This window comes from Maylandia zebra, linkage group LG13 (genome assembly GCF_041146795.1).
Source record: "Maylandia zebra isolate NMK-2024a linkage group LG13, Mzebra_GT3a, whole genome shotgun sequence".
NCBI lineage: Eukaryota > Metazoa > Chordata > Actinopteri > Cichliformes > Cichlidae > Maylandia > Maylandia zebra.
The window spans coordinates 34,553,269-34,568,403 of record NC_135179.1 but is presented as its reverse complement, the minus strand read 5'-3'; the positions used below and the strand labels follow the sequence as shown (position 1 = coordinate 34,568,403).

General features: G+C 41.4%; 1 protein-coding gene across 3 annotated transcripts in view; it reads left to right on the top strand.

The window, feature by feature from the left end:
* Positions 1–15,135, top strand: part of piezo1 (piezo type mechanosensitive ion channel component 1 (Er blood group)) — a 97,771-nt gene that overhangs the window by 17,216 nt on the left and 65,420 nt on the right. For all 3 annotated transcript variants that reach the window (XM_004572046.4, XM_004572045.4, XM_004572044.5), the window contains exons 2-6: positions 4,336–4,431; positions 7,469–7,634; positions 8,797–8,938; positions 11,705–11,951; positions 12,661–12,874. In XM_004572046.4, coding sequence (XP_004572103.1) covers positions 4,336–4,431; positions 7,469–7,634; positions 8,797–8,938; positions 11,705–11,951; positions 12,661–12,874 — 865 coding nt within the window. The remainder of the gene's footprint in view (positions 1–4,335; positions 4,432–7,468; positions 7,635–8,796; positions 8,939–11,704; positions 11,952–12,660; positions 12,875–15,135) is intronic.

The window sequence follows — 15,135 nt, the reverse complement described above, 5'->3', positions numbered from 1 at the left end:
AACAGGAAATCAGTGAGTGCCTCCAGCTAACTTCGTATTATGAAAACTGTTCTATATACAGGCTGTCAAAGTATTTAAGGGTGTTAGAAATGTGGAGCTTTTTCATTGTGCAGCCAGACTTTCTACCCAGTCTCTCGACACATGTAGATACACTGTTGATTCTGTATGCTGGTGTAGCAAAGTGCACACTGTAATGCAAACTCAGAGTTTTTTGCACAGTCCACAGTGTGATTGACCGCCTGATATGTGTGCAACTCCTCCAGGTCCCGGTATGCTACTGGGACGAGGCTGATTAGCAAATGAGTGGCAGCCAATTAGCCCAGTTGGCACTGCTCCCTGAACCACTGAGCAACTTACTTTTACAAGCATTTTTGAGCCCTTATAACTTGTATATACAAAACTAGATAATGATAATGGGTGTGGGGCGAGACCAGTGATTGTCGGTTTCTCAAAAAAGAAAGCTAACCAACACAACATCCCACTAGTGACACAATTTTGTGTGTCCTGCAACAACACCAGCTAGGTTTGAACAAGCCATCGGTTCCACAGGGGAGGGCAGCGTGACAGCCAGGGAACAGAGAATGGAGCAGATCCTTTCTTAAAGAAAATAAACTGATTCCCCCTCGATAAATTCACATAAAGTAAGAATAGAGGTGCCTCTAAATAAAACACAGATCTGAAAATAGCAGTTATTGTGGTCTCAAAAACAACCACCAGGGAGAAGAATTTAAACAATGAGCACAGAGGAAACTTGTACAGTCAAGACAACAATAAAAATACTGTCCAGCAAGCTGTTAATTACCAGACAGTCCAATATTTGTCTAAGTGCTAAATTCAGTGACTGTTCGGGTTCTTCTCAGCTCTGAATAGTGAGTCTCAGCTGAGCAGATTGTAGCCGCTCCCTCCTGATGCCGCTTCTAGGGTTGCTCGGTCAGCAGCTCTAAAGAATAGACAATGGTGACATTACCCAGCCACGTACAGCCACTGCTGATCTTACACACTCCCCTAATGAACTACTGTTGCCCAACACCGAGGAAAAACAGGTTACTCACAGGGCTGGGCGAGGCGCTAGCCAGAAAATTCTTATGACAACATGACAAAACTAAGAGAGTTCAGAGTTTGCACAACAAATATGAAACAAATAAAACCAAACACATGCAAAATCCCTAAAAACACAAGAACTTAAAAGACAATCGAAAATAAAAAGATGGAAATGGCACCAGCATGAATATTCTGTTATAACATACATGCAGGCAATCAGAAGGTCCTGAGTCCAGTTCCACCTTCAGGCCGAGGTCTTGCTGTGCATGTTCTCCCTGTGTTTGTGTGGGTTCTCTCCGGGTACTCCGGCTTCCTGCCACAGTCCAAAGACATGCAGTTAGTGGGGCTAGGTTAATTGGTGACTCTAAATGATAGAGTTACCACAGGCAATGGGAGTGAATGGTTGTCTGTCTCTGTGTGTCAGCCTGTCCAGGGTGCACTCTGCTTCTTATCCTAAGACAGCAGGGAGAGGCTCCAGGCCCCCGCGAGCCTAAAAGGGATAAGCAGAACAGAACACACTAACAATCACAAAGCTTAAAACCCCTGGTCGATATCACTGTTCTTCTGAGCTGACTGCAGAACTGATCAAACTAGGAGCTGGCTGGTGCCTGTTTTACCTTCAGCCATTGTCTTTTGTGGAGGACGAAAGGTTTCAAACTTCCAGGCCTTAAACTTCACGTCTGTTCTCCGTGGTAATAGTAAATGGATAAAATAAGGCTGAATGAAAGAATGCTTCCTTGAAAAAGACTTGAATACTACATAAAATAAACCTCATCCAAAGTGTCTTTGAATGGCAGACACAGGATGTGTCTGAGTGTCTACATGAGTCTCACAGGCCTGAACTCTGAACTGTTTGATTTGCTGCTCACCACAAACGAGCAGACGATGCATCAGCTTTTCCTACTGATAAAAACCTTCCTTATGGCCATTCATACTACACAAAGTAATGAAGCAATAAACAATTAAATGACACAAAAGTTTCTTTTTAACTTTCTACTTAAATTGTTTTTTTACAATTACGGTTAAAAAACAAAACAGTAAAGGGAGTCTCACTGGTCCGGCCCACCTAAGGTCAGAGTGCGCTGTATGTGGCCTGTGATGTAAAATGAGTTTGGCACCCCGGCTCCAGACTGCGTGGGCCTTTCTTGCACCAGTGTAGTGTCTCGTGGAGGTCTGGATCGAGCCTCTGGGGTCCCCTTTGTTTGAAAATGGTGGCTCCAGTCTTCAAACAGGTGGACCAGAGAGTATGCTCCAATTATCATCCAATTAATGGGAAATTCTATTCGAGGGTGCTGAAGGAGGCTCTGGCTGGCAACTGGGGGCAAAGGAAAAATAAATAAATAAAAATTGGATCCCTAGTTCCCTGGGATTAATTACAGCAATAATTGCAAGACGAGCAACTCCCACCCGAACACTGTGGACGCACAAATTGGATCTGCTTCTCTTGCCTTGTTGGATTATTCCGAGGAATTGGCTCCCTTCCTATCAACATGTATCTACATGCAGCAGAGATGATGGTGTTGGTGGCCAAGGTGTTCCCACTCTCTCCTCTCGAGATCAGCTTTAGCTTTGTGTATTATTATTATTACATCACTCTCAGGGTTCTTACAGGTTACTCTAGCCTTAAAAATGAACAGGACTTTGGAGCCTATTTTTCCAGGCTGCTAAATTTGAACCTAATTAGTTACAGGATGCATGGATTTAGAGGTGAGCTGCTGTTACCGGGTGTGGGTGAAGGAGGGGTGCTTGACCCCAAGGCCACCCTGGCGAGGGTAAACAGGGCTGTGCGCTGTCAGAGGAGAGTAGTCCCTTTACCGTTTTGCTGCTATCCCTCTGTAACAAAGCATCCCTAACACTCGCCTCCACCCACTCCACCCTGTTTGCGCTCTTCTTCATCTCTCTTGTACACGGTCCTTGCTTTTGATAGTAAACAACAGTACTTAAAGTCATCTACCTTAACTACCTCTGCTTATTTCATCTTCACTGTCAAACCCATCTCTCTCTCCTCTTCTTTGTAACACACAGCTTTGATAAAACAAACACAACTGGTTCTCAGCTGAATTAGTTTTTTCAGTACATATGCAGCTATTGTTTAAACGCTGAGGGCTTTTTTTGGTTATGAATAGTCTCGTTATAAAGAATAAAGCCTTGCTGCTCAACAGTCATTATGATAATGCTTTAGTTGTTATCTGAGTATTTGCATTTTGTTTCTAACTATACACCACATCAGGAGATTCAAACAAGCTAACTGAAGTAATTCAGCTTTGAATCTAAGAATGTAACGAAGGTATTGCAAAGCTATTCACGAGTGTTGAATCTGGTAGCTTTTCACTGTAACTCCAGCAGATTCACAGAGGTCTTGGTGCAAGTAAAGTATGCCCCCACCAGTGGGCTGAAAATACTCAGCAAAGAAGAAAAAAGAGTCAAAGCCTTAATCACCATGTTTAAGGCGAATAATATACCTTTGCAATTCTCGACAATATTCCTAACTGATCGTGATCATCTGCAGGACATGAGAAATGAATATCTTTTTATAATACTTGTGCCAAAAACGCAGTTACAAGATGCTGGCTCCGCCTCCCACTATGTCAGATTGCAGGGACAGTGTGAATGACTCAATTACATTCTCAATACGTCTTAAGAAGAATGTTTTTGCCAAGCTATGGTGCGAGTGGGTCAATTTTATGAAGCCTCTTCAACCAGACTTTAGAGGCTTGAGTGCTGTGTTTTATTTCCTGTTGAGTTCTACGTATGACATTGTTGCCTTCTCTCCCCATGTGCTTTTTGTCTGTTTGTTTGGGGCATATCTGGATGTTTTGTTTTTGATGTACTATGTGTTATACTCCACTTTGTTTTGAAAATAAAAAATAAAAGTGGCTAAATCAACTGTGTTGCCTGTTTCTGCAAAGAAAGCTCAGTAACACAGAAAAAGCCTGAGACAGCAGGCAACAACTTAAAGTGAGCAAAGTGATTCCAAAATGTGTTTCAGGTTAAGACAAATGGCCGTAATTCATAAGCAGTTAATGTGATCGTTTTGTTAAACCTCTTGAATTAAAGCGTAAAGTTTTCACTTTAATAACATGTTGATTGTTTGATGAGTAAAAACAATATGATCACGTGTAAAAGGTTTCTCTCTGAAATCCAGACCTGACATTACATCAAAATCCAGTTCAAATATGGGTATAATTTGAATATTTATCAGAATCGTTTTTCCTGAGATGATTCCATAGTAAGATGATCTGTGTAAAGATGTGCCCACACTGCTGTTTGACTGCGCTGTTTCTGTCTTTGCAGCTTGTCTTTTTCGCCTCAACATCCTGTCATTGGTTTACTTCTTGTACCTGCTGCTCTTACCGTGGTTCCTGTGTCCCAACAAACACACCATCAAAGGTAAGACCATCTGTGTTTTCAGGTCCGACCTTTTATGCATTTGAAACCTGCTTTTCTTTAAGCCGTCCATCCATCCGGGCCGCGAGGGCAGGAGCCTTCTTTCTAGCTTATCCAAGGAACGCCAGGGTGTTCCCAGGATAGCCGAGAGGTTTAATCGCTGCACTGTATCCTGGGTCTGTTCAGCTGGCTCCTTTTGATGTGGAGACGTGGCAGCTCCACTCTGAGCCCCTTCTGAATGGCCGAGCTCCTCACCCGGTGTGTAAGGGAGAGGCCAGCCGCCCTGTGAAAGCTGCTTTTCACGCTTAGATTAGATTAGATTAGATAGAACTTTATTAATCCCTCGGGTGGGTTCCTCTGGGAAATTCGATTTCCAAAAAAGCACAGCACCGACAGAAGTTACAGAGTTACAGAATATTATATATATATATATATATATATATATATATATATATATATATATATATACACATATATATATATACACATATATATATACACACACACACACACACACACACACACACACACACATATATAAATACAGAGACAATATAAATAAAATATACAAAGGGGATAAATAGAATAAATAGGAATAAAAATAAAAATACAAGTGAATTGCACATTTCAAGTATTGAGTCTATTGCACTGTTGACTATTTACAAAAAGTATTGCACAAAAGGTATTGTACAGTGAGGTGAAGAGGCACTACAGCTTAGTTGTTCCCCCCTCCTTTGTCCTCCTGTTTCCCCTCCCTCTCCCCTCCAGAGAGGAGTTAAACAGTCTGATGGCGTGTGGGACAAAGGAGTTTTTAAGTCTGTTAGTTCTTGTCTTTGGGAGAAGCAACCTGTCACTGAACAGACTCTTCTGGTTGTTAATGGCCGTGTGCAGAGGATGCCTGGCATTGTTCATAATGTCCATCAGTTTCTTTAATGTCCTTTTCTCTGCCACTGTCACCAGAGTGTCCAGCTTCATGCCGACCACAGAACTAGCCCTCCTGATCAGTTTCTCCAGCCTGGATGAGTCCTTCTTTGCTGTGCTGCTCCCCCAGCACACCACAGCATAGAAAAGTACTCCAGCAACCACCGACTGGTAAAACATCCTCAGGAGCTTCCTGCAGATGTTAAAAGACCTCAGCCTCCTGAGGAAGTACAGTCGGCTTTGGGCTTTTTTATACAGGTGCTCTGTGTTGCATGACCAGTCCAGTTTATTGTCCACCCACAGCCCGAGGTACTTGTACTTGTTGACCACCTCCACCTCCTCCCCCTCTATCTGAACCGGCAGTGGACCTGCTCTGGACCTCCCGAAGTCCACAACCAGTTCCTTAGTCTTTGAGGTGTTGAGTTGCAGGTGGTTTGTGTGACTCCATGCGACAAAGTTCCTCACCAGACTTCTGTACTCCTCTTCCTGATCATCCCAGATACACCCCATGATGGCCGTGTCATCTGCAAACTTCTGAATATGGCATAATTCAGAGTTGTAGCAGAAGTCAGAGGTGTACAGGGTGAAGAGAAGAGGGGACAGCACAGTTCCCTGTGGTGCTCCTGTGCTGCTGACCACAGTGTCAGACGTGATGTCACGCTTGTGTCCACGAGCTCGTTGTTTTGGTCACTATGCGGAGCTTAGGACCATTTTTGTTCTCATGATTCATCAAGTAATGCTACTGACCAGCCAATCAGTGGCAAATATTATTCCTGTGGTGAGAAGTTCTTGTCCTTAATGTCATGCGTTTAGTGAAAAAAGAATCCACTGGTTCATATCCTGTTCGATTTCCGGTTTAAAAACATAGTTTTCATGGCAGTAGTTAAGATGACTTCATAGGGTTTGGAGGTTCTTGTTCTGGGGTGCGTGATTTTGACTTTTTCAGTTCAGGAGAAAAGCAGTGGCCTATTTATGATGTTATTCTTTTTTAAACCTTACAATGTAAAGCAAGAAGCTCTGTGACTGAAATGTTTTTGACTTTATTCTGTTCTGTGTCTGTCCATGACTCACTCTAGCTGTCCATTAGTATCCATTTGATCAAACATTGTATTGTTGCCATTTTTTATGATATAATTTTGTCTTTAGCGAGTTGAGTGATTTCATCCCGTAGTTTGTGAGAGCAGTCGAGTGCTTTGTTTACATACAGGCCTTCCTTAAGAATCATTCTGGGCCCTCTTCTCTTTTCCCTGTATATCCATGATTTACCGCCTGTGTGTTGTGGAGATGGTCTTCAAATGTATGACGATGATATTCGTATATATTGTCAAATAGAAATGGTGTCAAACATTTAGCACGCGGAGAAACTACTGAGTAGCATTTCTTATAATGAAACTTCAGCAAAATGAACACGCCTGCCACATCATTTGTCATTTTGATTTTGGGATGTCTTTGAATTCTGAAGGTTGAGTAATGAATCAGTAATGAATCCAATGTCTACAGCTGTGTGCACACTGGGAGTCGTTTGCAGTCATGTGGCAGTCAGAGACTACAGAAAGTCAATGATGTCTTCAAGCAAATAAAGGGCGAAATAATCACTGACACTGGGAAGTGTGGGCATGGGCAGGAACCAGGCTGAAGTGACTACCAATGAGAGTGAAGTACACTAATGATTGACTTGGTAGTAAACGCATTAGAGGGTCAGCTAGTCCTCTAGAGCCCAAATGTCCACAAATGACCAGCTATCAGCTTCAGAACGATGGCTGACGCACAAATTGCTTCCAGTGTGGATGCAGCGTAAGCACTTTCATTTGAAGGACCAAAACACTTTGGTCCTTCAAATGAACAGGTACAAAAAAGAAACCAAACACATCAGACATCGCAATAAAGCTATTGCCAAATAAAGGTAACCTGAAGAGCAGTGAAATTGAGATGATTTACAAGGATCTTCTAACATTCACACACACTCAGTCACACACTCAGTCACACTGGGGGCAGTTCAGGATTCAGTGTCTTGCATATACTTATTCCATGTCTGTAAAATAAAGATTTATTTATTTATCTTGGTTTTATTTATGCTGCATTTAACCGTTTCTGTATCTCTCCTGTCTTTGCCTTTTAGGTCACACAGGACGCTTTATCAGAGCAATATTCTGCACCAGTCTGCTATTTGTACTGGCTCATATCTGCTTCCAGACAGTACTATACACATATCCTCCTCTCAACACTGCAATAGGTGATAACTGTTCACAATGGAATACCATAAGCAGACATATAGGACTGTCAAGGTATGTAACTATGTATCTAATTCCATGAGTTGCACCATGTATCCCTGCCAGTGTCACTGATGGGCTGATTGTGGGAAATAGTAGGTAAATGTAGCCTACAAGTAAATGCAAAGCCTCCCACCGCTCTCTCCTTGTCTCCTCACCCTCAGCCAGTGGTGGAGAGGGCTGCCTCCTCCCTGAGCCTGGTTCTCACACATGTTTCTTTGTGAAAAGTTATTTTTTCCTTTGCACTTGCTCACCGGGGGGTCACAGGATTGTTTGGCCTTTCTCTGTATTATTTTAGCACCTTTAGATGAAAGTTGTTGTAAGTTTTACACTATATAAATAAGAGAATTAAAAATAAATTGAACTGAATAGACACCTGAGGAAGAAAATACTGAAATGAAGATGCTTATTTTAAAACACTGCCATTAATACTTTTTCATTTGAACATAGAGCTGTACATTAAATCACATTTAATTCAGTTTACTTTAATGAAAGCGCCTTTTGCATTTAAACCATCTTAATCAATCTTATTCCCATTGTTAGAATTGCACACAGGTCTTCAAGGTCCTTGGTAACTAACGTCTTGGAGAAGTTGCAAAGCTTCTACGAACTTTTTGTGCTTTCCCAAACTCACGCTATGATAACGATTAGGGACCAGAGCACCTTCTTCCTGTCAGTGTGCATCTATGTCACATGGGCCATATGCTGTTTTTGTAAAGCTGCAGATTAAACTGATTCGATTAGTATGAACTTGGCAGGAGGCGACCTTAAATCTATTTGCACGAGTGCAACCTTAAATTCACTATTGCCTGTATACATTCATCTTTTAGCATTCTGTATTTATTTGGTCTTCTATTAGCCACGTATCTAACTTTTTGCTTGATTTGCAGTAATGTGTCAAATAACATTTAATAATAATAATAATAGATTGGATTTATATAGCGCTTTTCAAGGCACCCAAAGCGCTTTACAATGCCACTATTCATTCACTCATTTGAATAAATCAAGTGTTCCCAACAGAACTCTGGATTGTAATGGTATCCATACATCCACCATGCAATGTGGATATATTTTGTGTATGATATCTCTGAAATGTTTTACATGAGTTGAGATAAAATGAGATATACTTTATTTATCCTATAATTGTAACAGCCTTACATGTGTACGTGTGTCATAGGCTTCCCTTGGAAGACCCTTGGAAAGTGGCACGTCTCCTGTGCCCAGACCTTGGTGTGTGTATACTTGCATTGGTAACAGTCATCCTCTGCAGCAGATTGGTCAGGAACAGAGAAATGGTGGCTGCTGCCAACATTACATCGGTGAGTCTCTTTGCATATGTTTAAATGTGTATCTTTATGACAGGAAACCAGCAGTGTGGTTGTGCTGAAATCAAAGAAGTCACAAAATTACACATAAAAACTATATATGGTAGATGGACAATCACTAGTGCATGCAGCAAGGAGAAGGTCAAAACAAAACTGTGTTGTTGTTTTTTGTCTTTTAGCATCATAGCAGGTTCTAAAATGATTGAAATACAACCTCAGAGGAACAATAACACGTCATTTTTTTAATCAAAAGCTGAAGTAGACTGTGTGAAAAATGAAGTCCTCTTACAAATTGTTGATACTCACACACAACTGAGTGCGCTAATCCGTGCCTCACCAGATCAAGTGCATGGATATTACTCAGTGAAACCAATTCCTCGAGTACAGTACTACTCAAAAGTCTTGAGACTGTTAGGTGACGGCTGTGTGCAAACAGGAATAGGACCCAAGATGCAGACTCCGGAGACAAACTTAAACCAAAACAGCTTTAATGCTGAACGCAAACATAACATAACTGGGAAAAACTGAAAATAAACTAACACCGGTGGACTGGCAAAACACACAGCAACGTAAACAGTAGATCACGACACAGACACAGAGAAACACAGGGCTTAAATACACAGAGGGAGCAATCAGGGAATGAATAACAGGAGGGAAACACAGCTGGGACAAATCAGAACTGACGAGACCAAAGAAGCGTAACCTGAACACACTGAGATAAGACACAAACCTTCAAAGTAAAACAGGAAATGCATAACACAGACTGAACAAAGAGACAGGCTCATATGCAGGCACTACAAAGGGAACAGAGACGTGGGAACAGGGCAGACACAAAACACTGACTGAACACGGGGATATAGGAACTTAAGATACACATAGACGCGAACTAGACAAGGGGATACAGGTGATAGGGGAGACAGAGCAACTAAAGAAGACAGAGACCTAAGCCATAAGACAGAACTCAAAGAAACCAAAAACTAGACAGTATAAATAATATCATAAACTCAAAAACCCTGGGTCGACGACCCAGGCATCCTAACAGAGACAGCTTTCAATTCTTTATATGTTGCTAGAAAAATGGGTAATGGGTACAGCAATTTATCAAAACATTGTCAAACATACAAACAAATACAGCAGATAAGGCAAAGACGAGGGGTGTGCAATTCTTACTACCTGGAACGTCAATATTTGGTATGACCACCTTGATTCTACAGCACAGGCAGTTTTCTTATCATTTATTCTATTTCTGAAGTCTACTTAAACTTTATTTTTTTCTATAACTATAATTATTTTCCAGCCAGTCAGAATTTTTGCACACTGAGAGCAGATGTGTGATCTGAGCGACAGGGGCTGTTATTGTGTGTGTGGATGGATAATAGCCAACACTGAAATTCATTTCTTGCACACAGAAATAAATTTTGTTTGCACAAATTAAACTTTTCTTCTCAAAATACAGCATTTGTTCTTGCAAATTATTTACTGCGCTCAGAATAGAGGCACAAAAATAACGCCACAGTTTTTGAGTTTTCAAGTAAAATCTTACAAATCTAAGGGGGGACATCTCATTGTTGATCTCATTGTTGATCTCATTGTTGATCTCATTGTTGCTCACTAACAACTCAGTGTCCCAGAGGTTTAACTGACTTGATGCTGTGCTCTGAATACATGTTCCTTTCATCTTATTGAGAAGTGTAACACATGTTGTAAATACATAATCTTACTAGCAAGGACTACTTTCTTCTTTGAGAACAATAAGCCTTAAATCACTGGTGATCTGAAAAAAAAAAGCCTAATTAAAAGAAGGCTGGCTTCTACAGAGGAGGATTAAGGTCTCTGGAAAAAGTCAGAATTCTGACTTTAATCTGAGAATTCTGGAAAAGAAGAAAAAAACAGTGGCCCTAATCCTCTTCCGTAGCTTTCAGGTCTGGGGGCAGGGAAGAACTGGAAAGTGCAGAACGGGCTGCGGGTGAATTCACAGAAATGCAAGAATTCCTACAGAAGGAAGCTCGAGGGCAAACTCGAGCAGAACAACAGGAGGGATGGGTGGAGTGAAGAAAATCACTGGGTTTAAGGTGACAGATGGACAGCCATCACTGCAGTGGGCAGCCTGGAGGGGGTGAAGAGCCATTCATTCAACAGGTTTAGGTTCAGCTCTCTGCTACACACTTGTTTGGGTGCAGTGCAGGAGCGTCTCACAGTGCCGTCTCCAGTCCCGATCATCTCGATGCCTCAGATCTTCACTACAGGTCATGCCATCTACAGAAACACTCTAATAATTCTGCAGTGGTTACATGTATTAATTAAGAACAGGGGGAGGAGTGGATGGTTTAGTGAGGTGGTGTGGGAGAAATCACCTGCTTCTGAATGTGAATAGGGGGGCTCTGGGAGGACAGTCCATACCCGAGAGTGTGTGTTTTTTCAGGAATGCTGTGTTTGGGACCAATGTCATGTTGAAAAATAAGCTGACATGACAGCATCATGTCAGATGCTTTCCACATGGCATTGCAGGTTGGATCAAAATATGATGGTACTTGAAATTGAGCCTCAAACCAGACTTTTTGCACAGTAATATATATTCAGATTTCGACATTTATTTCATCAGATTTTTACATCAGTAGATAATCACACAGTGAGCTGAGAATGTGTCCGCAGAAATAAAGTGTAGGATATTAGCTCCAGCACTACTCCTGTAACCGAAGGAATCCTCTGGGTGATGTAATTTACAAAGCATGTCTTTCTTTTCATTCCTACACATCATAGCTAGAACATAATTCAACAGACGACACAGAAGACGTTGGGGATGATGATAACAGTGACTGTGATGATGATAATGAAGAAGAGGCAACAGGAGAGGAAGATGAAGAAGAGAGGTCATTAGCTGGTGATGCTGATGAGGTTTCCACAGTAACCAGAGCCAAGCAGTTGGCTGAGCAGCTGAAGGCTACAGCCCAGAAAGTTCTGCGGGACCTGGGGAGGATCTTGGCGATTAGCCTGCTGGGTCTTGCTGGTGAGATCTTAGTGTTGTTTTTTGTTACTTTTTATTACCCCCTCATCTGTAAAAGGCCGATGGGGTGTTGTCGTCACCCTGCTGTGCGAGCGGGCTACGCGGACACCCAAGTTTGTGGACACGATAACTCGAGAATGAAGGGACGTAGATTTCAAATTGATACCATAGGTGCAGGTACCAGAATAATACTTGCGGCAGTAATACTTACTGCCGCAAGTATTATTATCTTTTTGCCTGTCTCAAATAGCAAGAAAAAAGATTGACAGGAGATTTGGAAAAACAGGGAAAATAAGAATAAATGTCGAAATGCTCAAGAAAGAACTGAAAGCAAAAACGCAGCCGAAATACGACTGATGTCTTTTACATGACGACATTTTGTTTGTTTGCCCAGACAAAAGCTGCAAGTTGGTTTTGCTTCATTGTAACGTAAAAAAATCAAAATTCTAAAGGAAATCCACGTCATCTCATGAAATTCTCGTTCATCAACATAGTCAAACGGTGAAAATCTCCATCATAAATGACCAAATCACCATCTGACTCATGACAAAGATTCATCTGGATTTGCGTAAAAGTTGCTCTTTAAGAAATATTGTGTTTTTCCTTTAAGACACAAAGGAGCATAAAACTTTTATCAGGCCCACTTTGTTTGTACTTCATTTTCTGGACCTTTGTGTGCACTGCATATAAACCTCTGACCTTTTCTTTATAGGGATCACACTGCCATCTGCCTTCTCAGCCATTTACTTCCTGCTTTTCATTGGTATTTGCACTTGGTGGGCATGTCATCTTCCCATCAGCCACCTGGGTTTCAATGCGCTGTGTGTGATGGTGGGCTTCTTCACTGCTGGCCATATGGTGTGTCTGTATTTATACCAGAGTCTGCTGGCCCAGGCCCTGTTCCCCCCACAAAGCCTGTGGGCCAGGTAAGTCTTCATAATAACAGATTATATGCATATGCAGAATTGCAGGGGACAGCGACCCTTTGGTTGCATCATTTCATACCGTGCATGGTTATTCAGCAGATTTCAACAGAAATAGATGCCACATGACCGCAGGCAAAAGTGCTATTTCATCAGTGTTGCAGGACATGTAACTTGGGGGAAAAGAAACTCCAGTTGACATGACGAAACCTCTGGCAGTGCCAGTTTTTGGCCTGATTATTAAAGGCGGTGTATACGTCTTGATACAGTTGGGTCAATAATTTATTGCACAAACAGATTTGTAAGAGTGGATTTTACTGTCGAGATATAACTGAAGTGCAGACTTTCTAATCTAAACAAATAAAAATATTTGAATTCGTTGTTTAACAGTTTATTTGGGTTTCAGCTCAACACTGGTCTCTCTCCGGTGCGGTCGAATCACTTTGAGCCTCACATTTAAAAAGAAATTCCCTGTCGGCCTTTTGTCCAGTTATTTTTGAGCCTCTGATATTTTTGAGCCTCTGTTTAAAGCAGCTTTAATTCCTCAACAGATAATCCAGAATTTGGGTTAAATCCCTTAAATTAGAGCTGAAAGGCCACACTTGGCTCACGATTTACAGATTTACAGAGGAACAAGACAACGTTTTGCCGTTGGTTTTAACATTTGAGTAATAAAGACCCCATCTTTGTGGTGAAGTGACTGTGAGAGGCCAGTATTTAAACACATATAATTCAGCCTACAACAACAAAAATGTCATTTGCTGTGCCTTCATGCCTGTAAACCCTCCTTAATTGTATCAGTACACATATCTGTGGCTATGAAATTTCTCTTTCGGGTCAACTATTCAAGTTTACTGACGAGAAACGAAATGAACGCAGTGTGACTGTGCTGGCATGAGAGGCATGAGTGGAATGAGCCTCCACTGGGATTTACGGTCTCTCTTCTTCTCAGTTTCTTCCTCATGACGTCACGGCCCTCTTGGCAGGTTTCTGTATCGGTATCACTTAGCCAGCTGTTCATCAGTCAGCCTAGTCAACGTTTACCCAGCAAACATACTCCACTGTCATAAAACTGAGTCTGTGTCTCTTTAGTGAAGCTGACGGGAAAATAGTCAAATGTTCAATGTAGATAATGTAGATGTGTGATTATTATTATTAGTACTTTAAAAGAACTCTTAGCCTTTTTGATATTACTGTGCCATGTCCCAGGTGTCAGCTGATCCTAAGCTTCACACTTTGTTTGATCACGTTGGAACATGTTTGGTATCATCAACATAAAGATGAGTTCAACTCTGAGCTGTGATAAAAAAAAATGATTAGAATTGTGATGAAGGCACAGCTATGGAAGCCCGTTTCCGCCACTAAATAAAAACAAAACAGCTAGTATGCATAACTCGAAATTTCGAGTTATTTTCTTGAAATTTAGACTTACTTTTCTCGAAATTTCGAGAAAATAACTCGAAATTTCGAGTTAGCTCTGCCAATCAAAAATATGTGTGAATGAGGTCGCTTTCTTGTTACCCGGAAGCATATGGCGCAGAGGAGCGCGCATTCAAAAACGGATCCCAACAAATTGGCGCTTTGGCGAGTACGTTTGCTGATAGTAACACCGTGTGATTCAGCTAATAACAGGGATTTCATCATTTGTGAAGCCAGGCTGAAAACACTCAGCAATCTGTGCGACTGGATGTAATACCTAGCTTAGCTGTAGCATTTGTAGCTGACGCTTCAGCTTCTGGGTAACGAGGAAATCATGTCAAATTTCGAGTTACTTTGAGTTAATATGTCGAAATTTTGAGAAAATAACTCGGAATTTTGAGTTATGGATCCTTTTTTTTTAGTGGCGGAAACAGGCTTCCATACACAGCTGTTGCATATGACTGAAGTGCGTCTGTAACGTGGATGGTGACAGAAATAATACGATTCTGTTCCTTCAATTTGTTTACTGCATGTAACACAGGTCATGCAAATCTGTGACCCAACGTACTTGTACTTATTTTCATTAGTGATGAAAGACACGTTTCCAACTTAAAACCCCCAAACAAACAAACAACCCCCCAAAAAACGTGTACTAGTGTATCCCACCAAAGATTTGAAAAAGCTTTCTTCTTTTGTCATTCAATTCAAAAAGGTTATTCATTGTTCAGTACACATTTTGAGTTCGTGCTTGTTCAGTGCACACAAACACAATCATAGGAAAGACTGCTCATTGGATTGTTGAGATGATGACTCGCCGAGCCACAGACGCACATTGCTGGAACAAA